A 24,581-nucleotide genomic window follows, 5' to 3' on the forward strand; every position below is an offset into this window, starting at 1 on the left:
ATTACGAGACCTTCATCAAACTCGGCTTCAACAAATCAGACCTATCTCCAGCTCCTCATCCATTGTTCGGCTTCAACGCGAATCCGGAGTATCTGTTGGGGAAAATCATGTTACCCGTTCGAGCGGGCTCCCAAACGGTGGAAGTGGAATTCCTGGTCGTCAAGCTCCCTTCACCGTACAACCTCATTATGGGGCGGACTTGGTTGCATACTATTCGGGCTGTACCAAGCACCTATCATCAGCTGCTACGCTTCCCGACCGAACACGGCATTGAGCAAATCTGGGGTTCCCGACAATCCGCACAAGCATGCTATCTCCTTTCTGGAAAGACACCAACGGAGACGCAGGTCAACTCCACTGAAGCATCAAATCAAGAGTCTCGATGAAGTCGGACGGCTTCGTGATAAGAAGCCACGGAAGCTGTAGGCGATACCGGTAACAGCTTCTCAAGACGTCTGATCAACGCATCCAGCTACGCCGCTGCACGCCGATAAAGTTTTCCCTGAAGGTATTTTTGGATGATAGAAGGCTGGTTGATGGAGAATTAGGCACGAGTTCTATCATAAAACCCAACTTGTGGGAATGATATTGGTTCTGAATGGCTCACCATGTACACTTTCCACTTCTGTAATGCAAAAACGCCTGTTTACTGACTCTGCAATCTAGTTCAAAAGCCTCCGGATTCGGAGCGCCCTTCGTGGATGTCACGATTGGCCGAATTAAGTCTCCGGATTTGGAGCTCCATCGGCGCATCACATCCTTGGGCCGATAAAGCCTCCGGATTCGGAGCGCCCTTCGTGGATATCACGATTGGCCAAATTAAGTCTCCGAATTCAGAGCCCCATCGGCGCATGACGTCTTTGGGCCAAAAAAGCCTCCGAATTCGGAGCACCCTTCGTGGATGTCACGATTGGCCAAATCAAGTCTCCGGATTCGGAGCCCCATCGGTGCATGGCGTCCTTAGGCCGATAAAGCCTTCGGATTCGGAGCGCCCTTCGTGGATGTCACGATTGGCCGAATTAAGTCTCCGGATTCGGAGCCCCATCGGCGTATGGCGTCCTTGGGCCGATAAAGCCTCCGGATTTGGAGCCCCATCGGCACATGGCATCTTTGGGCCAATAAAGCCTCCCGATTCGGAGCGCCCTTCTAAAATAGAAACATTTACACATCTAAGCAGGGATATGTAGGCTGAAACCAGTATAATCGCATGAACAAGACAAAACATGCCAGCATTCAAAGTAAGATGCTTAAATTAAACACACAAAAGTTCAGAACGAGATAAACTTTTGGAATGAAACATTTTATTCAATTAAACGGTAATTACAAAAAAAGCCATCCGCATTCGAAGCATTACAACATTTATTCTCATACGACATCACACTGTACAAGCGGCAGCGCCAAGTCAATGCCCGCTGATCAAAGGGCACCCGCAACTTGAAAATGCTTTGATCTGACCGTGCTCGAGTCCACGATTCACCCCAACGAGATAATCGCCCTTGAGGCGGAAACCTTTGGCACCATAGACAATGTTAAGGCCAAGATCCAAGACAAGAAAGGAATTCGCCATGAAAATAGTAATACTCAACGGCCGCGGAGCTATGTCGGCCCCATTTCTTGGCCGTGGTTGCGGACAACTTTGCCATCGCTGTTTCTCCTTTCGAGGTGATCTGCTTTGACGACTTAAAGGTTGATGTTCCTTAAGCACCCTGCCTTTCGTGCGAGTGTTTTCCCTACTGCGATTCGTCGCAATATCAGAGTCAACCAGAGTCCGACCTTCTTCCCTGCTAAAGAAAAGCTTCATTCGACGATCACACTTACGTAACCCCACACAACAAAATCGTTCTAAAACGAGTCTGTGCACAGAAAACGAAGTCACTGGGGCAACAAATTCGAGGCATTTTGTTTCTAAAATCTTTGCAGTGGCCCTGAGGCGATTTCATTAACTCTGAACTCCAAATGACGGACACCGAGCGACATTTGCCGCAACCATTCCATACACTAATTTTTGCCTTGTTAAAACGGCCTAAATTATGTAAACGACAATTATAGGTGAATGCCTTGAAGTCCATGTACTGGCTGGGACAAGGGTAGATTTATTAATCTAACCGGCCGAGCATCTTGGCCCCATGCCGATCGATACGTGCCACAGCCACTTCATGCACTAATTTCTGCCTTATTAAAATGGCCTAATTATATAAACAGAAATTATAGATGGGCTGACTGTCTTTGGAGTCGGAGCCCCATTGGCGCATGACATCTTTGGGCCGAAAAAGCCTCCGGATTCGGAGCCCCATCGGCGCATGACGCTTTCAGGCTGAAATGGCCTTCGCAGAAAATACGCGTGTGCCGAATAAAATTTTCAACGAAGTAAAGTTAGAATAAAATGAGCACTAATATAAATAACAAGTACGCTATAGATTGAGAACAAAGCATTTTATTAAATTCGGTGAATAAATACATAATTTCACTTTCAATCTACGTAAGCATTACAAGGATTTCTTGGGTTCGGCGGCTTCTTCGTCATCGCTCTTCTTAATTTCGAATGCGGAGAAGGGAAAATCATTCTGTTGATACAACGGAAACGCCGAATCCAACCCTCTCGATTGGAGACTCGCAGCTTGCCGAAGCGCCTTGATCCAACCGTGCCTAAATCCACGATTTTCACATCGGCAAACTTCTTCGGCGAGTTTCTCCTTGGTCTTCTGAATTCTGACTTTCGGCCGTCATGGAAGCCTTTTTCATAGGTTGTACCCCTCGCAGTCTCGATCGCGAACATGCTAGCCGTATTACGATCGGCGATCGCATTGCTAATCAACCTCTGAGTAACCCTTTCTTCAACAACCGGATTGGGGTGGCTGGTTGATTGGGGCCCGCCAGACTTGATTTTCCTTAGCTCGCGTTCGGCCTTCTCGGCGCGAGCTTCTAACTTCCGAATGCGTTCATCTCTCTGTTCTATGTCCCGGCTAGTGGCGCGGAGACGCATGCCGATCTCATAAGCCGTGTATAGTCCCCTCACCGCCCCGTGAACGCCCTCGCGAAACACTTCGAAATCTTGTCGATCTACTATCGACTGTTGAACTTCGGGCGGGAAAATCTGTCGAGCAAACTCGACTGCCACATTCGGATCTCGAATGATTGATTCCGCCTCTGTCATTGGTCTATTACCCACGAAAACTGCAAAACTTAATGGGCGATGAGTCGCGTCAGGTTGCCTGCTGGAACCAAGCTAAGGAGACTTACGCTGTGGCTGTTTGACCCTCCTGGGTGACCTACTCCGACGACGAGGAGATTGCTGCCTTTCCCGATCCCTCGAAGTCCTACTGCCCGTGCATGAAGGTTCACTGCTTCGATTCATAGCTCCTCCCAGCTCAACTAGAGTCTTCGTTTTGCCCCTGTTGTTAAAGAAAAGTTTATTTGACATTTGCGCTTGTTTAATCTTCCTCAACCAGCTGGACTGAAATGCTAAAGGAGCACATAAATAGGACCCTCGTTCACGAAGTACAAGCCCATTTATTCCCTACGGGGGCAGCACCTCCGAGGCAATCCCCTCAATATTGAAGCGCCAACTACCCGACGCCAAACGAATCATATGCCCCAATCGCATCTATTCGGCGTTCTACGATCTTTAACTCGCTAGGGCAAGGACAGATTCATCAATCTAGTCGGCTTAAGTGCCCCAGCCGTTCCCTGAATCGATGCCTCAACACAAGGTTCTTATGGACGTGTTATTCGGTGTTCTGCGGTCGCGAACCCGCTGGGGCAAGGGCAGATTTATCAATCTAGTGGGCTTAAGTGCCCCATCTGTTCCCCGAATCGATGCCTCAACACAAGGTTCTTATGGACGTGTTATTAGGCGTTCTGCGATCGCGAACCCGCTGAGGCAAGAGCAGATTCATCAATCTAGTCGGCTTAAGTGCCCTAGCCGTTCCCCGAATCGATGCCTCAACACAAGGTTTCTATGGACGTGTTATTCGGCGTTCTGTGATCGCCAACCCGCTGGGGCAAGGGCAGATTCATCAATCTAGTCGGCTTAAGTGCCCCAACCATTCCCCGAATCGATGCCTCAACACAAGGTTCTTATGGACGTGTTATTCGGCGATCTGCGATCGCCAACCCGCTGGGGTAAGGGCAGATTCATCAATCTAGTCGGCTTAAGTGCCCCAGCCGTCCCCCGAATCGATGCCTCAACACAAGGTTCTTATGGATGTGTTATTCGACGTTCTACGATCGCGAACCTGCTGGGGCCAGGGCAGATTCATCAATCTAGTCGGCTTAAGTGCCCCAGTCGTTCCCCAAATCGATGCCTCAACACAAGGTTCTTATGAACGTGTTATTCGGCGTTCTACGATCGCGAACCCGCTGGGGCAAGGGCAGATTCATCAATCTAGTTGACTTAAGTGCCCCAGCCATTCCCCGAATCGATGCCTCAACACAAGGTTCTTATGGACGTGTTATTCGGCGTTCTACGATCGCGAACCCGCTGGTGTAAGGGCAGATTCATCAATCTAGTTGGCTTAAGTGACCCAACCGTCCCCCGAATCGATGCCTCAACACAAGGTTTTTATGGACGTGTTATTCGGCGTTCTACAATCCCGAACCCGTTGGGGCAAGGGCAGATTCATCAATCTAGTCAGTTTAAGTGCCCCAGCCGTTCCCCGAATCGATGCCTCAACACAAGGTTCCTATGGACGTGTTATTCGGCGTTCTACGATCGCGAACCCGCTGGGGCAAGGGCAGATTCATCAATCTAGTCGGCTTAAGTGCCCCAGCCGTTCCCCGAATCGATGCCTCAACACAAGGTTCTTGTGGACGTGTTATTCGGCGTTCTAAGATCGCGAACTCGCTGGGGCAAGGGCAGATTCATTGTTTTAATCAGATCGCTAAGCTCAGTCGGTTTGTAAGTCTGCCGTCTCACGTAGTCTTGGAATTTTGTCCTAACCACTGATTCTCCTAATTGTCTACTCATACAACAAACAATACGAGAAATATCTAGGAAGCATATGAAATTTTCATTCTTAAATTGGGCGCTAACAACGGACATTTTACATATGAAAATCCCACACAGATGAAAATCTACTAAACAAAAACAGACATTGAAATCGAAAAAAAAAAAAGCTAACAAAACTAGAATGTCTCCCAAATCAAGTCTCAGGGTCAGACTCAAGCGACTCAACGTCCGCTTGTTCATAGGGAATTGGCGTGGCCAATGTAACTCCAGTGGTAGCAAGGGCTGTGAGCCAGCCGTGTGTGAACCCCCGATTCTCGAATTTGGGGACTTCTTCTACAGAGTCCTTAAAGGCGGAGCTCCTCCCAGCCTCAAACGCTGCCGAGGACTCAGAGTCGGCTTTCTCTTTAGCCAGCTTCAACTCTCCAAACTTGGCATCCAGCTTGGCAAGCGCCTCCTTGGCTAACTTGAGCGACTCCTCGCTCGCATTTGCCCACTCCTCGGCATCAGCCCTGAGTTGATCAGTAGTTTTGGCCTTTTCCTTCTCAGCCTCGGCTCGCGCGCTTTCCATCACAGCTTTCATTGCCTCGAACTCCGCCCTGCTCCTTTGACCCTCGACTTTAGATTGCAAACGGCCAATCCTTTCAACAGCGTCATGCTGGCACCGGCCCAATTCTGCGATCCTTCCAACTGTCTGTAAAACAAAGGATCGTCATATGCCAACAAACATCAAATGTAAACCAAACCAAAGATTCAGTCACATACCAGAAAAGCCGACTGGGCAGCTAATGCTATTGTTGCCAAATCCGGCTCGGCACGAAACGTCGCCTTGTCAGCCAGCAAGGAGACCGAGGCAGCCAGGCTTAGTGCCACAGCTGCATCCTTCAGAGCCGACGCTTCGGAGGAGATCGACATATTTTTTATCTTTGGCTCAATAACGAAAGGAACAACCACAACCGACTCCTCCAAGCGTGGCCGTTTTTTCAAGGGGCTCCCTTTGGAGCCGTCCTCACCCTCGGCACCTCGTTTTTCGCCCCGATCCTCTGAAATCGGCCGAACTTCCGTACTCGGGCGCTCGACCTCCTTTTCTGTCTCCGCCACGACAACGTGAGCTGTTTCTTGTACGACAACGGGAGCAATAGATTCAGTCGGGATAAGTCCGGAACGGATGGCTACGGCTTTTTGTCGGGCGACCATGCGTTCGGTATTCCTTTTTTGTGCCATCTGCGTAAGATTATCCCCGGCCATATCCTCAGAGAAATCTCCAGGAAGATCTCCCAAGTTCGTAAAGATATCTTCGGCGTCCCCTCGGCCTGATGTAGACAGAGGATCAGGAGAGATCAACCCGGCTTCTTCAAAGGCCGAATTGATGGCTTCATCAACTTCCGCGGCCAACTCCTTCGGGTCCTCGGCGATAGGTTCGGCAACTTGTCCTTCCACGTGCTTAGAATTAGACAATTCGAGGCTAATTTGCCTCAAGTTTTTGAAGCTGGGGAAGATGAGGGCCGTCAGTTAGTTATCGCCTCGCGTGATGGGAATATTATCTGCCGCCGAGAACGTCGTGTAGGTTGGCTCGTACCCTAGGAGAATGTAGGCTGCCCTCCCTTGTTTCTGAAGGTCTAGATGGCCGACGAACTGTAGCGCGGTTTTAATTTCTGCGAGCACAACTTTGTCGTCTGAAGTCAACACTCTCTTCAAGTCGCTGCCTGCGTAGACAAAACGATTAGGTGAGCTAAAGTACCGAATACATGCATATGTAAGTAACAGAAACAGTGATTTGGTCGGCTACTTGGTTCGCCTTTTTGCCTCGACACAGGATCTAGGTGACCTTCCCCTTCGTCGAATTCCCAATTACCGCGGACAACGACCATCACGTCATCGACACGCTTGCAAGAGCTAGCAAGCATGGTCACTAAGTGGTGGTCAGTGTCCTTGGCTCTAAGGAAGTAGCGTCCCAGACGGCCAGTAGACTTGGCTATAACATAACAGTGTCGAATAGCGGGAATACCTAAATTGACTCTAAGACGCCGATTTATCTCTACAATGCCTATTATGATGCGGAAGAAGTTCAGATTGAGCTGGGAAGGAATAAGACCCTAGTACCGAAGAACGGCCCTCAAAAGTGGGTGAAGAGGAAAACGGACGCCGCCCTCAACAATCGATAGGAGAGGAAAGACGATTGTGTTCTCGTCTTCCCTCACTATATCAGTAGTGCTGTCTTCCACAAGTGACAGATGGACGTCGTCAGGAATGGAGAAGTGGCATCGAAAGCTGGAGATTCGATCCGCAGAAATGAGCTCTTTCAAATGTTTTGCCATTCTTGTCGACTCAAGGATTACGGAAAACTAAAAGCAGATAAAGAGGGGGGATCAAAAACATGTAGGAGAAGAAAACTTACAAGAGGAGAAGGAAAGATCGAGAAACAAGGGGTTGCAGAAGCCGCAGAATGCAAGAGTCCCACTAGAAGACGAGCCAGATATCTTCGAGTATTCAGAGCATACATTTGAAGAGACAAATTCAAATCACATTAAATGGAGGCAGCGTACGAAGGGGCGAGAAAGCTTTATAATGACCAAGAAGCATGTACGCGTTCTGACATGTATCGGGAAGAGGAATAACCGCCGGATTTCTAACCTCCAGACTAGAAGCCAAACACGCCGACTAACTGGTGCTAGTGGAGTGTTTGGGGGGCAATTGTGGGAGCCGAATAATTTTGAATGAACAGGAGCAGACCAATTCGGTCCAGAACATAACTTTTATTCGGCATTGACCCTATCTAATTTTGGGGCAGAATAAAAGAGCCGGCATTTCTACCAGTAAAACAAAGGCCGTGTAGAAGTACATGGCAAGGACTAGGAGTGGACCAGGCCCGAAGGCCTCAAGAGAATACTATAAATACAAGATCTTCAGTCCTAAAGAGACATGTGAGAATTACTATGCTTAGCTTAGAATACAAGCCTCCTCGAATGTAAATACTAACTTGCCCGTCGGAGTGCTAATTTCGGTACCCCCGACCGGAGTGTTTATTCTTTTTCAGGTGACCAGAAAAGGATCACGAGCGTTCCCCAGGATCCCGAAGAGTATTTCCAAACCACTTACCCACAACATGCATGTATGTATTGAGCTTCAAATCACCAATCTTAGCTTAAACCTAACATGAGTCCATTTAATTCACTAGAATTCTTACATTAACAAATCAATTCCATAATTAATAGGGTGAATGCCTACCTCAAGTCTTGAATTCCTCAATGTGAAGGCTCTAATATGCAAATCCTTCTATTCCTCCTAAACTCTAAGCAAATCCCTTGTTGAATCCAACTTCCCCTTTAATTCTCTCTCTCTCTTACATTTTGCATCAGAGAAATAGAGGAGTGAAATGAAAATGTGAGATAGTGGAGTCTAAAATGGTCCATAAGTGGTAAGTGATCAAAAAGTAAATAATAGCATTATTTTAATCTAGTTTAATCATTCCGAACCGAACTTTAATTAAATCTACCATAAAATTCTATAAATTCTAACTAGCACATATATCAAGTCAATTTCGAAATCGGGCGCCGATAAGGCTTTCAATTCGTAATTCAAAACGAAAACATGAACAAATCTTTCTACAACGAACAGATAGAGACACAAAAAGTAATGCAATACATATGCAAATTAGTTCCAAATCCTTCCTAAATTATTGTTAGGCTTAACTAAGCACGAATTAACATTAATCTGGGGTCGGGGTTATTACAAAGGCGTAGGGCAAAAGGGCGCGCGTCTGGACCAACATGTGGGTCGATGGGCATTGGGCCGATGCGCGGGTCTAGGCACTGACAGATGGGCCGCGACTCTGGACTACTGGATTAGGTCTCTGTTGTGCTGGGTTGGGCCGCCTGCTGGGTTGGCCCAATATGATTCTTTTCAATACTTAAGCCTAGTGCAACAAGTTTTCTTGCTGTGAGCCTAATTCTTGGACCTTTCTTTTTTGGTTTTGGATTTGGCCCAATAGCTTGAATTTTCAAAACAGATGCACCAATGGTATTATTACTCCGGTTGTCTTCTTTAGTGACGGGTGTCAGAGACCAAACTGTGAAATTTGATTCTTTTGGTTCAATCCTTTGCCTTTTTTCACAACGAATTTCACTGTTGTGATCAAAATTCTGAGAAGAACAAGATGGTACTAATGTGAAGATGCTAATAGGATCGAAAATTATTTCGTAAAATTTCTTCCATTGGTATAATTCGGCTACACTTTCGGTAAGATTTTGTATAATGTCATCACCAACTGTTATTTTCTTTAGACATTTCTCTGGGAATACAAAGCGATGGTGATAATTGAATAAACAAACATAATTAACCAATGCTAAAACTTGTCGGTCAATAACTCATTGAATTTTCGGTAAAAAGATTCAGAAAATTTTTGTTCTTCCGGACTATAGTTCAACATCTGCGATTATGTGTAAACAAGGCTTTGATACCACTAAAAGATAAACTTTACAATGGTAAATTAATTGGAGATCCTGTGAGGGTGTCTATTACACAAGATGGCTAAAAATCCAGAAAGCGAAAAATGTAATATTTGTTGGAAATCAAGTGAGTTTAATACACTACTTTGGCCAAGTATTTATAAACATCATGGTGACTTTATAGAAAGTCACAACCTTTGGAAAATTATACAAGAGGAAAAAGCCATAATGCTTCACAAAGCATTGCGCCTCTTTATTTTGAATTCAAACCCATTTTCCAGATTCTCTTTTCTTCTTGCGGAAAGGTTTATAAATCACCACTTATGTGGGCTATGATTTGGTGTGAGAAGGTCCACCGTATTATGGTGTGAGCACCTCACATCCCTTCAAGATGGGCCGAAAATAAAGGCATATTTTTGGCCTAATGGGCATAAAAAGAAAGAGCTCCAATTTGGGTGATTCTATTTTCACCCAAAGTAACTTAGTATGCTTAATTAAAATTTTGAAATTTTAATTTTTAGTATATCTTAATGTAAATTTACTAATAAGGACAATAAACATTAAATCCTAAAATAAAATATTCTTTTTTCTTATGGTACACCATAATTATTTATACATGGTTTTTATATTCAAGTTTTTTTTATCTTCTTTCTTAAGTTTCAATTATTTTCTCTTCATTTTCTTCTTCACTCAAACTCGAATCTAGTCTGATTGCAACACAATATAGAACAAAAAAGATAAAAGTAAAACCCTAGAGAGAGTCATACAAGACGGAAAAAAAAAAAAGAAAAAAACAAAACAAAAATTGAATAAACAAACAAGTTCAATGTGAAGAACACAACCGACTTCATCTTTGTCTATATTTGGGTATATCACGACAGAGGTGGATTTTGGAAATGTTTTGCTTGTGAAAAGATTGAATGAGCTTCAGTTTACAATAAATTTTTTATTTTTATTTTTTTTTTTGTTTTAGAGATTGTGAAACACGTTTGTTTGATTATTATATTATTTAAATTGATCATCAAGCGGTGAAGTTATTAGAGAAAAATGACAAACCGCCATCTGATGATTTGAATATTGAAACCTCAAGGAAAAGCACTAAAGTACTGCCATTGACGGATCAACGAAAGAAGAAAAAGAAGAATGTGAATAAAATTACAGAAATGAATGATTTTGGTGTACCATAAATTATTATTTTATTTTAAAGAATAATTTATGAAAAAACATAAAGTGTATCGAAAATAAATTTTAATTGTAAATAATTTAATAAATAATAATAAGAAATTAGGGCCATGTTTGATTCACAATACTAATAGTGAGGTATTAATAATCCTATCAAATTAGTGTGGTATTAACTATCCCACCCCTACCCCATTACTAATTATCCTACAAATTTGTTGGATTAATTATCCATTGGATTAATAGTCCTAAACCAAATGTCAAAACAAACATAGGATGGTTGGGCCCACGGATTAATAATCCTAATCCCATACTTTAATCCTTCCAATCAAACATGCCCTAGAGGTACTAAATAATTTTTTTGGATCCAAGTAAAATCACCTCAATTCTAACAACTTTTAACAGTGAAAGAGCCCATTCTCTCAGTCTTTTGCATCTTTGGCCCAACAGTTTTCTTAATTTGACTAAAGCCCCAAAACTTTTCCCAATCTCCCGATTCTTCCCAAAATTATTAAAACACCGCCCCTGAATAATTCATAATCGAAGAGTTTCTGGATTCCCCTCAGCTTCTCTGTAATCTTCAGCTCCATCGAAAGCAACTAGGGTTTCGATCTCCACTCGTTTTCAGGTGCGCCACCAACGCTATCTCTCTCTCTCTCTCTCTCTCTCTCTCTATATATATATATATATATCATACAGACACATATATATGCATTGTGTGTATAGCAATGGCTTTGGAGACCAAAGAAGATGGTTTGAAGAAACTAGAGTACCTTTCATTGGTCTCCAAGGTTTGTACAGAGCTCGAGTCCCACTTAGGGTTTGGGGACAAGGTTTTGGCCGAATTCATTACCGAGATGGGAAGGAACTGCGAGACTGTTGAGGAATTCGATTCGATGCTCAAGGAGAACGGTGCTGAAATGCCTGATTACTTCGTCCGCACTCTTTTAACTATAATTCACGCTATTTTGCCTCCGAAATCCAAGTCCAAATCGGCCAAAGATTCGAAGAAAGATGGGTCTGAAGGTATGAAATCGAGTTTTCCGGGTCTTTCGATTGAGGATAGTAGAGCGAGAGTGAAGGAATTGGAGAGAGAGATTGAGATTGAAACGAGGGAACATCGAGGAGATGGGGAAGAAGAAGAGATTAGAAAACGTAGGGACAGAGACAGAGAAAGGGATAGAGGTCATAGAGATAGGAGAGAGAGGCATAGGGGGGAGAGAGAGAGATATGATAGGAGTGGTAGAGGTGAACGGCACAAAGACGGGGATGAAGAGGATAGAGTTAGGGGAAGGCATAGGGATAGACATGAAAGGCATAGGAGAGATGGGTATGAAGAAGATGGGGATAACAGGGAGGTTGATGATGATAGGAGGGACCGAAGAGATGGTGGGTATTACTCCAATGAGCCTGAATTGTATCAGGTTTATAAGGGAAGAGTGTCAAGAGTGATGGATACAGGTTGCTTTGTTCAGCTCAATGATTTTAGGGGCAAAGAGGGCCTGGTCCATGTTTCGCAGATGGCGAATCGAAGGATTGGTAACGCTAAGGATGTTGTAAAACGGGATCAGGAGGTTTATGTGAAAGTGATATCAATGTCGGGACAAAAGTTGAGTCTTTCAATGCGGGATGTTGATCAGGATACTGGTAAAGATCTGCTTCCATTGAAGAAGAGCTCAGATAATGACCCTTTTCGGACTAACCCTTCCGGATCAAACAATGGGGGGCCTATGACTAGGACTGGTCTTTCAGGGATTAGAATTACTGAAGAGGATGATACTGTCCCATCACGGCGACCATTGAAGAGAATGAGTTCACCGGAGAAATGGGAAGCTAAGCAGCTGATCGCTGCAGGTGTTCTGGATGCTAGGGAGAATCCCATGTATGATGAAGATGGAGATGGGTTGCTCTATCAAGAAGAGGGTGCTGAGGAAGAGCTTGAAATTGAGCTAAATGAAGATGAACCAGCCTTCTTGCAAGGACAGAGCCGATACTCTATGGATATGTCACCTGTTAAGATTTTTAAGAATCCAGAAGGGTCATTGAGTCGTGCAGCAGCCCTTCAATCTGCTCTCATAAAGGAGCGGAGAGAAGTAAGGGAACAGCAGCAGAGAACAATGCTCGACTCTATCCCAAAAGATCTTAATCGTCCGTGGGAAGACCCAATGCCAGAAACAGGTGAGAGGCATCTTGCACAAGAGCTTAGGGGGGTTGGTTTATCAGCCTATGACATGCCTGAGTGGAAAAAGGATGCTTTCGGGAAAGCCCTGACTTTTGGGCAGAGATCGAAGCTCTCCATCCAGGAGCAGAGGCGGAGCTTGCCTATTTTCAAATTGAAGAATGAATTGATTCAGGCTGTTCATGACAATCAGGTTCTGGTGGTGATTGGTGAGACCGGTTCAGGCAAGACAACACAGGTGACTCAGTATCTAGCTGAAGCAGGGTACACGACCAAGGGCAAGATTGGCTGTACTCAGCCCCGTCGAGTGGCTGCAATGTCAGTGGCCAAGAGGGTTGCTGAAGAGTTTGGCTGCCGATTAGGAGAGGAAGTTGGGTACACCATTCGTTTTGAGAATTGTACTGGACCTGATACAGTAATCAAGTATATGACCGATGGTATGCTTCTGATAGAGATTTTGATTGATGAGAATTTATCTCAGTATTCAATTATAATGCTTGATGAAGCTCATGAGAGGACAATCCACACTGATGTCCTTTTTGGACTGTTGAAACAGCTTGTAAAGAGGAGACCTGACCTTCGATTGATTGTCACATCTGCCACATTAGATGCAGAGAAATTTTCGGGTTATTTCTTTAACTGCAATATCTTTACAATTCCTGGAAGGACTTATCCGGTGGAGATACTCTACACCAAGCAGCCAGAAAGTGACTACCTAGATGCATCTCTAATCACTGTTCTACAGATCCACTTGACAGAACCTGAGGGTGATATCCTCCTCTTCTTGACTGGTCAAGAGGAGATTGATCACGCGTGCCAATGCCTTTATGAGAGGATGAAAGGTTTAGGGAAAAATGTTCCCGAATTAATTATTTTACCAGTCTATAGTGCACTTCCGAGTGAAATGCAATCCAGGATCTTTGACCCTGCTCCTCCAGGGAAGAGGAAAGTGGTTGTAGCAACCAATATCGCAGAAGCATCCTTGACCATTGACGGAATATATTATGTGATCGACCCTGGGTTTGCTAAGCAAAATGTTTACAATCCTAAACAAGGGCTTGATTCACTTGTCATAACACCGATTTCACAAGCATCAGCTAAGCAACGAGCTGGGCGTGCTGGACGAACTGGACCAGGAAAATGTTACCGCCTTTACACCGAAAGCGCATTTCATAACGAAATGTCGCCCACCTCAATTCCAGAAATCCAAAGGATAAATCTTGGAATGACTACACTTACTATGAAAGCTATGGGAATAAATGATCTCCTATCTTTTGATTTCATGGACCCACCTTCTCCTCAAGCTCTCATTTCTGCCATGGAACAGTTGTACAGTCTAGGAGCTCTGGATGAGGAGGGGCTTCTGACCAAATTGGGTAGGAAAATGGCAGAATTTCCACTGGATCCACCGTTGTCTAAGATGCTACTTGCCAGTGTAGATCTTGGATGTAGTGATGAGATTTTAACCATTATTGCAATGATTCAGACTGGAAACATCTTCTACAGGCCCAGGGAGAAGCAAGCCCAAGCTGATCAAAAAAGAGCCAAGTTTTTCCAGCCTGAGGGAGACCATCTGACTTTACTTGCTGTTTATGAGGCTTGGAAGGCCAAGAATTTTTCGGGTCCATGGTGTTTTGAGAACTTTGTTCAGTCCCGATCTTTGAGGAGAGCACAGGATGTCCGGAAACAGCTTCTCACTATTATGGACAAGTACGTTCTTCTAGCTCTTTGTGTTGCAATTTGCTTCAATAATTCTTTCTTGTTAAGGGCTTTTGCTTAATGCATTGCATTTACATTTCTTGCTTCAAGCCATTTCATTTGCATGGGACCTCTGTTATGGATGTGCATGTTTCTTTTCCCTTTCAATTATTTTCTGTGTTTGTCAACTTTGTGTAGTCCTGTCCTGTTTGGTTGCTGATAGAAATAAGCAGAATGGAACCAAAAAATAACAAACTGACTTTTACTCAACTGTTTTCTTTATCCTGTTGGTTGATTCATCTGGATAATACTCATAGTTTTTTTTTTTGGGGGTCAAAGATGCTTCCTTTACTTAAAAGATTGATGTTGTTACCATTGAGATAGAAAGTTTCTCATTCATAATTTTGTCATTTCATGGTGAATTAAAGTTTCCCATTCATAATTTTGTCATTTCATGGTGAATTGCATCCATGTTTGATCCGACATGGCCTACTTGCTAGTTGTTGAACCTAATATTTGGAAGGAAATGTTTATTGGTGTCTTTAGATTGCTGTTAGGATATTTTAGCTTGTGATATTTGGGTCCATAAATATTTGAAAAATCAAACTTTATTATTTACCGAGAGGGTGCATGAAACTGTGTTTTCCAGCATTATTCTACCATGCTTTACTGTTGTTTTCCGAGTTACTTCTATGGACATGTTTTCTTGGTCAAATATATGCAGTGCTCTCAAACTTAATATTTGTTTTGTGCCATTAATACTTTCTTGATCTGATTGCCTTGTTAGTTGCCAAAGGTTCTCATGGTACTTCCTGTGTAGGTTTGTCAATAACTTTGAGTAACCTTAAGAGCTTAGAAGCACAGACACGTACACGTACACGGACACACCAATTTTCAAAAAATTGCAGCACACGAAACGTGGGGGACATGGACAAAATATATAATTTTATATATTTATTATATGTCATATCTATGAATATATCATTCAAAGATAATAAAAAAATGTAATATAACAATTGTTTTATAAATTTACATTGTTTTTTTCTTTTATTATTGTGTCCTAAGTTAGTTCAAACTTGTAACTAGTTTCATGAGTGTCTAATCGGTAGACACGTGTTCAAGCAAAGTGTCCAAAGAGTGTCCGGATTTGAAAAGCTTTATAAAAAATAAGACACATTTTGACGAGTGTCGGACACGTGTTGGGAAGTGTCTAACGAGGTTAGAACTGTTTGTGCTTCTTAGCTTAAGAGTCACTAACTATTCTAAGAAGGTGGCATATTTGTGTTGGTTCTTTATAAACTAGACATGCTTCGGACACCTAGGACACATGTGTCCATCATTTGGACAAACATGGACTTTGAGTAAAATAATTTGATCGTCAATGAGTAAAATCAAAACAATTTGGATTTATGTCTATTAATCCCCTCCCCTTTGTTTTGTTTTGTTTTTCTTTTTTAAAATAAAATAAAATGAACTTAAAATCCTAAAAACTCTAATTTGTTTTTTAATAAAGATTTTTAAAATAGATAATTAAGACTTTTTGCTGACACTCAATTGTGTAGAAGTTGGAAAATGATTTTTTTATTTTATTTTGATATAATAAAATATAAATATTTTTGTAACGTAAAAAATAAAGTTATATTTTCATGTGGAAGCATTTAGGAAACGAAACAGTATCTTTTGGGCCTCACACTAGATATTCTTCTAGATTGGATTTGAATCAAATCTCAATTCGTCCACTTTATCCATTGGCAGCTCCCATCGAGCTTCTAATTCCCATGTTTGATCTCTTCCATCTCTGCCTCGCTCATTGTCACCTATGTTGAAGAAATGTTTGGGACCCTGTAAAGAATGAAAAGGGCCAAGGATCTTCCTCTCAACAGTGCTTCTCGAGGCTCCACACTCCCCTTGAATAAGTAAGGCCCCATTAGCCTGGGCGAAGATGGGGATAAGGAGTAAGGATTGAAGCCCCCTTCTCATATTGAAATTTTGATACCCTTGCATTAAATGTTAAATGGACAAATCAATGTTCCTTAACATGCTAAGAGATCACCAATCGTTCTTATCTCATGTCCACAAATGAAAGAAAAACCTTCAAATTTCTTTACTTGCCAATTTGTTTTTTTAGTCAACATCCTGTGTATTAGAACTTACAAAAGCCGCTCACTGAAATTAGAACAGAAGAGCTTGGATAAATTGGCCTTTATAATATGTGAAGCATTTCCTTCTCCTTACTCTAGTTGCTTCTTTTTGCAATTGCTTGCCCCCACCACCGAGCTACCACCATCTTCTTATACTATGAAGCACTGACACCTCAAAACAAGTGCCGTAGCCTTGTCGGATACACAGACACGGCCAGGACAAGGTGGGGACATGTATGTGGCGTGTCCCCTTATTTAATTAATTTATTTTCAAGAGACATGTCAGGGACACACTAAGGATATGCCAACTTGTCTATTTCATCATTTTCTTTAGTGTTTTTGATAAATGTTAAATATTGAATGTTTATTGTTTTTTCTTTTCATTTTTTTTGTTTTTTGTTTTTTTGTTTTCCTGAGATTTAAATATTTAATAAATCATCCATAAAAAAAGATATAACTGGAAGCGTTAATTTAAAAGTAATTTTTTTTTTTTTAAAATATAGGGTTCAAGTTAGATTTTATTAATATTTATTGTTTGTGTATGTAATGTTAATCTAGATAGCAAATAAAGATATATGAAAATATATTTTATTGTTGTGTCCCCGTCGTGTCCGTGTCCGTGTTCCCATTTTTTTGACATCACTGTGTCCCTTGTCCGCATCCGTATCCGTGCTTCTTAGTTCTTATACAATCTAAAAAAAAAAAGGAGAAAAATCAGAAAATGTACAACTAAATCTAATTTTCAGAAGACCTAACCTTCTCAAGCCACACATCTCTCTCTTGGTGACAGAGGTGAACAAACCCATTTGAGATGAAAAAACTCACATCTGTCTCTTCGTCCACATAAACCCACTCTAGAAGAGCCAACACATTTCAATACTAATGAACCCATTGAGAGAGAGAGCCAAGCAAGGTACGTCCATATGGGAATGGTATTTTCATTCTTGGGTTGTGTACTTTGAGCTCACTTTATGAGCTTCAATGTCAGACCAAGTGTGTTGATTAAATTGGTTGTCACAACCCCCAATTTGGCTGCTGTGAAGAAGAGAAGTGAGCAGATTACATTGTGTTGTCATGGATTTGTGGTGGAGGTGCTTGTTCATTGTGCTGCCATGTAGTGTTTTAAAAAGTCCTAGGTGCATCGAGGCGCCAAGGTCACCTGGAGCCTAAGCCCCGAGGCGCGAGGCGAGGCGAGTGCCTCACCAAAGCGAGGCGCAAGTTATAGAAGTTAAGCAAAATATTAATAAAGCACAATTTCCAATATAAACAAATATTTAATATGTATATTATTAATTCTTTTAATAAGAAAAAAAAAATTAATTTTTTAATCTATATATTATTTAATTTATTTATTATCTATTAATATGTATATTATTATCTATTATATGTATATTATTATCTATTTATTATCTATTAATTTTTTTTAATTTATTTATTTAATATGTATATTATTATCTATTATTTATTTATTAAGCAAAATATTAATTTTTAATATATATATATAATTAATTTATTTAATTATTATTTTACATATTATCTATAAGTATATTATATATTATAAAATAGGTGTGGTATAATATTATATATATAAATCAATTATATTTTATATATTATAAGTATATTGTAGATTATATATTATATATTATATAATCGGTATTATATAATATTATATATATATATATATATATATGAATACAGAAGATAAAAGGGAGAGATAGATCACGAGAGAGAGAGAGAGAGTGATCATGAACGAGAAACGAAGCAGAAGAGAGAGATCGCGACCGCGATCGTGAGAGAGAAGGTGAGAGAGAGAGCTCGCGATCGTGAAACAGAAACGAAGCAGAAGAGAGAGAGAGCGATCGTGAAGCAGGAGCAAGAAGAAGACAGAAAGAAGGGAAGAGAAGACGAAGCAGAAACGAAGCAGAGGAGAAGAAGCAGAGAGAGGAGAAGAAGCAGAGAAGAGAAGAGAAGAAGAGGAGAAGAGAGTAGAACCTGGGAATGGAAGAAAGCCGAGGTGCACAAGGCGCTCGCCTTGCGCTTCGTAATAAGGCGCTCGCCTCATCGCCTAGGCAGAACTTCACCTGTGTCGCCTCGCCTCACCATGACTGAGGCGCAAAGTTGCGCCTTGCCTCGCCTTGAGCTTAGGCGCACGCCTAAGCGCGCTTTTTAAAACACTGCTGCCATGTGTTTGATGGGGCCCCGCACAAGCAGTGGAAAATGTGGTTTAATTCGATGTAAAGCAAACCTTGCCAGGGCTTGACATGACGCAAAACCTCTTGAAAGAGACGGGGTACCTTCGGGAACGCGGACACAAGTGGTGCATTGGGTGAGAGACCAAACTTTGGGTGGTAGTGGAGGGAGGTGTTTGGTTACAATGATAATATATAGAATACGGATGTTTGGTTATGTTTAGAAAGGTGGTTTTCGTATTTAAACACTTAAAAATGCTGACATCATTTTTTTGGGGTAGTAGTCCAACGGTAACTTAATAAATAGTAGGTTTGTGTATATTGTCAACTAAAGTAAGAAAGGTTGGTGTAATTTCAAAAACCTCAAGAGAAGTCCCTATAATTATCAAAAATCTTAGGGGAGCTTGTAGTGTAATCAGCCCATTGTTAAATTAAAAGGGAAATACAAAGTTGAAGCGTGAGAAAGAAAAATCAATTAGGAGCAAGTTCATATGTTCCTCACTTTAGTATTTTGTAGATTCTGACATTTGGGGATAGATGGGACTTCAAAAAGAGTAGTAAACAATTTTCTTAAAATTAATATATGATTTTGCATGAAATGTAAGTGAAATTTATATGTTATCAGGACAGACAGAAAGAAAAATTCATATGGAAATTTCAGTAGTCATGATAAGAACCATAAACATGTATTGTTACCATAGTAAAGCTGTAGTGTAATCTCGTTTATTATATTGCTAAAATTGAGTTATTTTTCTATGCTTACTTTGTTCTGTAGGGATTTAAGATGGATGAGTAGCGAGGATTAAATCAGAGATAGGAGTTTGGGGGTGGGGATTAGATTGGAATATATTAGGTGCTCTTGTTAGTGGAAAAATAATAGTAGTCTCCTTAAGAATGGGGTGTTGGAGTGGAGTGCACAATCTCTGACAGAAGAAACGAGAATAATATTCTTCACAAACCAAAATATAAATTTAACCTTCATACGAGGGTCATGATGGCTATTGAAATAGCACTTTTTGTATGTTTGTTGTACTAAAATCAGATTGTGAAACTTGTACACAAAAAGTGTGAAATTGGACTGCCCAATATGTTAAACCCATAAGTTACTATGTATGATCATCGATCCCCCTTCCTCTTACAAAAAATATAAAATAGAGATGAGTAAGAAGAAAATAAATTAAAGAGATTATTGAAGTGATTGGAATACCTGTGAACATCAGTGCCCCCCCCCCCCCCCCCCCTCCCCCCCCCCAAATTTTAGCATAGGCCGGGGGGGTCAAGTGTCCCCCTCTCAAATTTTAATATTTATACTAGTATATCTATCTATAAAGATAATGTCTTATTTATTTTGCATAAAATTGTAGTAGTGCCCCTCCTTAAATCATGTAAAGTATTCTTGTATTTTTGAAATTTTATAAATGCACCATTCTATCCTTCTAGCCATCCTAATGTACTTTTTAGTGGAAGGTCAAGAGGTATTGTGGGATTCGTTGTTGGGTTGGTTGATAGAGTTTGATTTGTTAATTGTAGATTCAGTTGGTTGTTTCTCACTCATTGTTGGATTAATAGAATTTGGTTGGTGGTTGTGATTTTGTAAGCCACGTTGAATTTTTTTTTTTTGAATGTCTGAGTTTAATAATATCTCGTTGTTATTTTATTATGGAAAAAAAAAAAAAATTTGTTATGATTAATATGTACCCCTACATTGAATTCCTAGCTCCACCACTCCTCCATGGCATCTTAAACTTAAACCATTATATGCAAAGCTCGATAATAGATAAGCATTTGATCATTGTGTTGTATAAACAAAACATTTTCATGTGCACTTGACTGTATAATTTCTGGTAGTTACATTAATTTGCAGTGAATAATCATTGATTACTCTAATTAGAAAGAACAATGGAATAATTTTAGACCTTAACTTCTTTCATAAGTTTCTAACTGATGCTGCAATGCAGGTATAAATTGGACGTTGTTAGTGCTGGGAAAAATTTCACCAAGATTAGGAAAGCCATCACAGCTGGGTTTTTCTTTCACGCAGCAAGAAAGGATCCACAAGAGGGTTACAGAACACTGGTCGAAAACCAGCCCGTTTACATACATCCGAGCAGTTCTCTTTTTCAGAGACAGCCAGACTGGGTCATCTACCACGAGCTGGTAATGACAACAAAGGAGTACATGCGAGAGGTCACAGTTGTCGACCCTAAATGGCTTGTGGAACTAGCACCGAGATTCTTCAAAGTAGCAGACCCCACAAAAATGAGCAAGCGCAAGCGTCAAGAACGCGTTGAACCGCTTTATGATAGATACCATGAACCCAATTCTTGGCGTTTGAGTAAAAGGCGGGCTTGATTTTTGCTTCATTTGTCATTACTTTGGGTTGATTCCAGACTTGAACTTTGATTCATTGGTGAGGCGATTTTTTGACACTTGAAAATGGGATCCTTTCAACACAAAGATGTTTATTTTTCATAGAATGGTGTTGTATTAGTGATGGGGTTGATTAAGCATAGGACAGATTGAGGTTTAATGATGTAAATCTTGAACTTTGTTGAATGAGATGCACTAAAAGCTTTTTGTACTACAACCCTTTTGATGCCCTGTTGGTAATTTTATGAGGGTGAATTTCTTTTATTTATCTAATTAATGGAGATTTCTTGTACTTTGTTTAGACCTATTCTCAGTTGTAAATGCTCCCATTAGAAATTCCAAGGAATATTCATGATATGTGACTAATGTTATAAATGACCCTTTTACTTGCTAAATATGACCTTTTTTTTTTCGGGATAAAGGTCACTATTGTGCGGTTTGCACAGCCGTGATTGTTGTGCGGCTTATGGGAATGATTTTGGACTTTATTTGCATCATTTGAACCGTTTAATTTTTAAAGAACATCGAGTAGAATATATTTATAAAAAATCAAGTTAATCGGATATCAATAGACCATTTATCTACTCATATTTGTATTTAGTTTAATACTTATATATTTATTTTTTATATATTCAAATTCGAGTTGATGAAAGGTCTGTCGATATCCAATCAACTTGATTTTTTACAAGTATGTTCTATTCGACGTTCTTTAAAAATTGAACAACTTGAATAATGAAAATAAAATTCGAAATAATTTTCATGAACCGCACCAGAGTTGCTGCTGTACAAACCCAACATCTTTTATTCTACCTTGGTTCTTTAAAAAAATGTTCTTTCCAATTTTGATTCCTAAGCTATTCTACTGTGGGTTCAATTGCTAACCGCGGTGACAATCAGGGGCAATTTTAGTATTTCAAAAACAATCACTTTTTACTTTTGCCCTCAACCTAGACCCAAATCCAAATTTAATACAACCTAAAACCAAACCCAAACTCAAACTCAAACTCAACAACCAATAGCTACCGCCCTCTCTTTGACATTGTTTGCATCGTTTCGATGGATCTCACTTCATATATCTTCTTATACTGTTTGTCTTCCTCTATCTCTCTCTTCTTGTAGACCCAAACCATCTATTATAATTTAGTAAAAAAGTGAAGATTAATCATCTACAATAATTCAAAAAAAAAAAAAAATGTAAAAATGACAATTGTATGGCAACAAATATGGAGGTTCAGGATTGGAGAGAGAGAAATTGGAAATGGGCGTAGAGAAGATGAGAGAATTGTGATGACTTTTGAGAGGAGATGAGAGAAATGACATTGGTCTAGAGAAATGAAGAGAGAGTTGTAAGGTAAAGAATTGAGGAATGATGTCGAGGAGGTAGCACTAGTTTGAGGAGGATGGAATGACAGTCATAATTATGATAGAATAGAAATTGATACACAACTATCACTGTTATGCGGTCAATATGATTCATTCTGAGTTATATTTCGATAATATAAACCTTTACTTTTTAAGGTAAATTTAGTAGAATATATTTGTAAAAGATCAATTTGATTGGATATCAATAACTGTTTCATCTTATCGCATTTGTATTTTAAAAAATGAATGATTAATGTAATTTTTTTGTGTATAAAACTGAATACAAATATACTTAGATGAAAGAATAATCAATGTCCGATTAATTTCATTTTTTACAAATATGTTTTACTTGATATATTTTAAAAAGTAAATGATTCGAATCATCGAAATACAGCTCGAAGTGAGCTTAATTGGCTATACAACAACTACCCATCTTTCAAGAGGATATAAGTTGGAAAAGTACTAATGGCCAGAGAGACGAGGTGTAAAAGAGATGAATGCGAGGATGATATGGTAAGATTCCATTTGAAGACAATACATTTCTCTCTTTTTTGTTTTTCTAGGTCACTTTTTTTTTAGTATTTTGTTAGTTGTATGAATAAAAAAATGATATTATATCAACTTATCACTTATATTAATTTCAATCATTATAGCCTTATTGAAAAAGATTTTAATATAATTACACTAAATTTATGGAACTTCTTGTGTTTTTTTCTAAATCACAAGAGTAGGCAATGTAATTTACCATTTTTTTTTTTCATTGAATAGATAATTTAGAGATCAAAATGTGTGAGCCATTTTTGGGAGGGTCCAAGTAAGAAAATGCTATGCTTTAGCGGTGAAAGTCTAATTAACCCATAAATTTTCATCCTTTTACAACATACAATTATTGGTTGGTTTAAGGCACGGAGGTCAATCACAAACTTTTTCTATCCTTCGTATTTTTAAATATTTAATATAAAATTATCAATCACTTTCTCTATCAATCAAAAATACATATGAGACGTGGCAGTGTCCAAAAAAAAAAACGAATAACTTCTCGTCATTCACAGCTTACAAACCCTGAGAGTGAGAAAAGAGCATTTCCACAGCTCCAACAACCAATGTAACTGAAAACATCACATTCGAAGCCTCTTGGTCCAAATTGTTCATGCAACCCTCTTGGATCATTTGTTGAAGAAGAGCTATAAAGAGAAGGGTAATAATCGAATTTATGAAATTTTATTATTCTAGTGAGTGATCAGTAGTTTTCATATTATGGGTGTTGGATATTGTTTCTCGTTGTTTAACTCCCAAGGGTTGACCTAGTGGTGTAGGCTTGGGACTTAGGAGTTTACTTCTCTCTAGATTTTAAGTTCAAAACTTCTTAGGTGCTATCAATCTTTGTGCTAGGTCAGTCCATACAGAGTTTTGCTCTGACTTTAAATGGCCCTCTTGCTAGTGGACGTTTAAATGGACCCTTCACTAGTAGACGGTGGGATTGGTCCCCAGGAATTATTCGAGGTGCACGCAAGCTGGCCCGGATACTTGAGTTATCAAAAAAAAAAAAAAATTGTTTCTCGTTGTTTGGTTTTGAGAATTTTAAGATATAATCAAACATTTCAAGATTTCCAAAATAATAATAATCACTTTGCTTGGTTATCATTTTTCAAAAATACTTTTCAGAAAATTTTACTTTCTTATTTTCGGTATTTTTTTGTTTTTACTGAATTTTTTTAATATTTTAAATATTTTTTTTTAATTTTTAGACATATCTAACATAAATATACTTAAAAAGTAAAAAATTTGTGAAAAAAAACCTTTTAAAAATTCACTAAATATCAAAAATACAAAAAAATACAAGAATTTAGTACATTTTTTTGTATTTTTATGTATTTATTAATTTTTTAAAATATTTTTCACAAATTTTTTACTTTTTAGATACATGTAAGTAAGGTGCATCTAAAAAAGTTAAAAAAAATGTTCAAAATTTTAAAAATATTAACTAAAAACAAAAAAATACAAAAACCAAAAAATTTAATTTTCAAAAAAATTAATTCAAAAAACTCAAACTAAACATACTGAATAATA

General features: G+C 39.9%; 1 protein-coding gene across 1 annotated transcript; it reads left to right on the forward strand.

Annotated features, from left to right (window-relative positions):
• The first annotated feature begins 11,018 nt into the window (after window positions 1–11,018).
• LOC114256649 (putative pre-mRNA-splicing factor ATP-dependent RNA helicase DEAH5) lies at window positions 11,019–21,450 on the forward strand. Its single transcript, XM_028196304.2, has 2 exons — window positions 11,019–14,461; window positions 20,738–21,450. Exons 1-2 carry the CDS (start codon window positions 11,301–11,303, stop codon window positions 21,129–21,131), a joined length of 3,555 nt encoding a protein of 1,184 aa, XP_028052105.2. The 5' UTR covers window positions 11,019–11,300; the 3' UTR covers window positions 21,132–21,450.
• Window positions 21,451–24,581: the final 3,131 nt, after the last annotated feature.

The sequence above is a fragment of the Camellia sinensis genome, chromosome 13 (assembly GCF_055761805.1).
Source record: "Camellia sinensis isolate YWXY chromosome 13, ASM5576180v1, whole genome shotgun sequence".
Taxonomy (NCBI): Eukaryota; Viridiplantae; Streptophyta; class Magnoliopsida; order Ericales; family Theaceae; genus Camellia; species Camellia sinensis.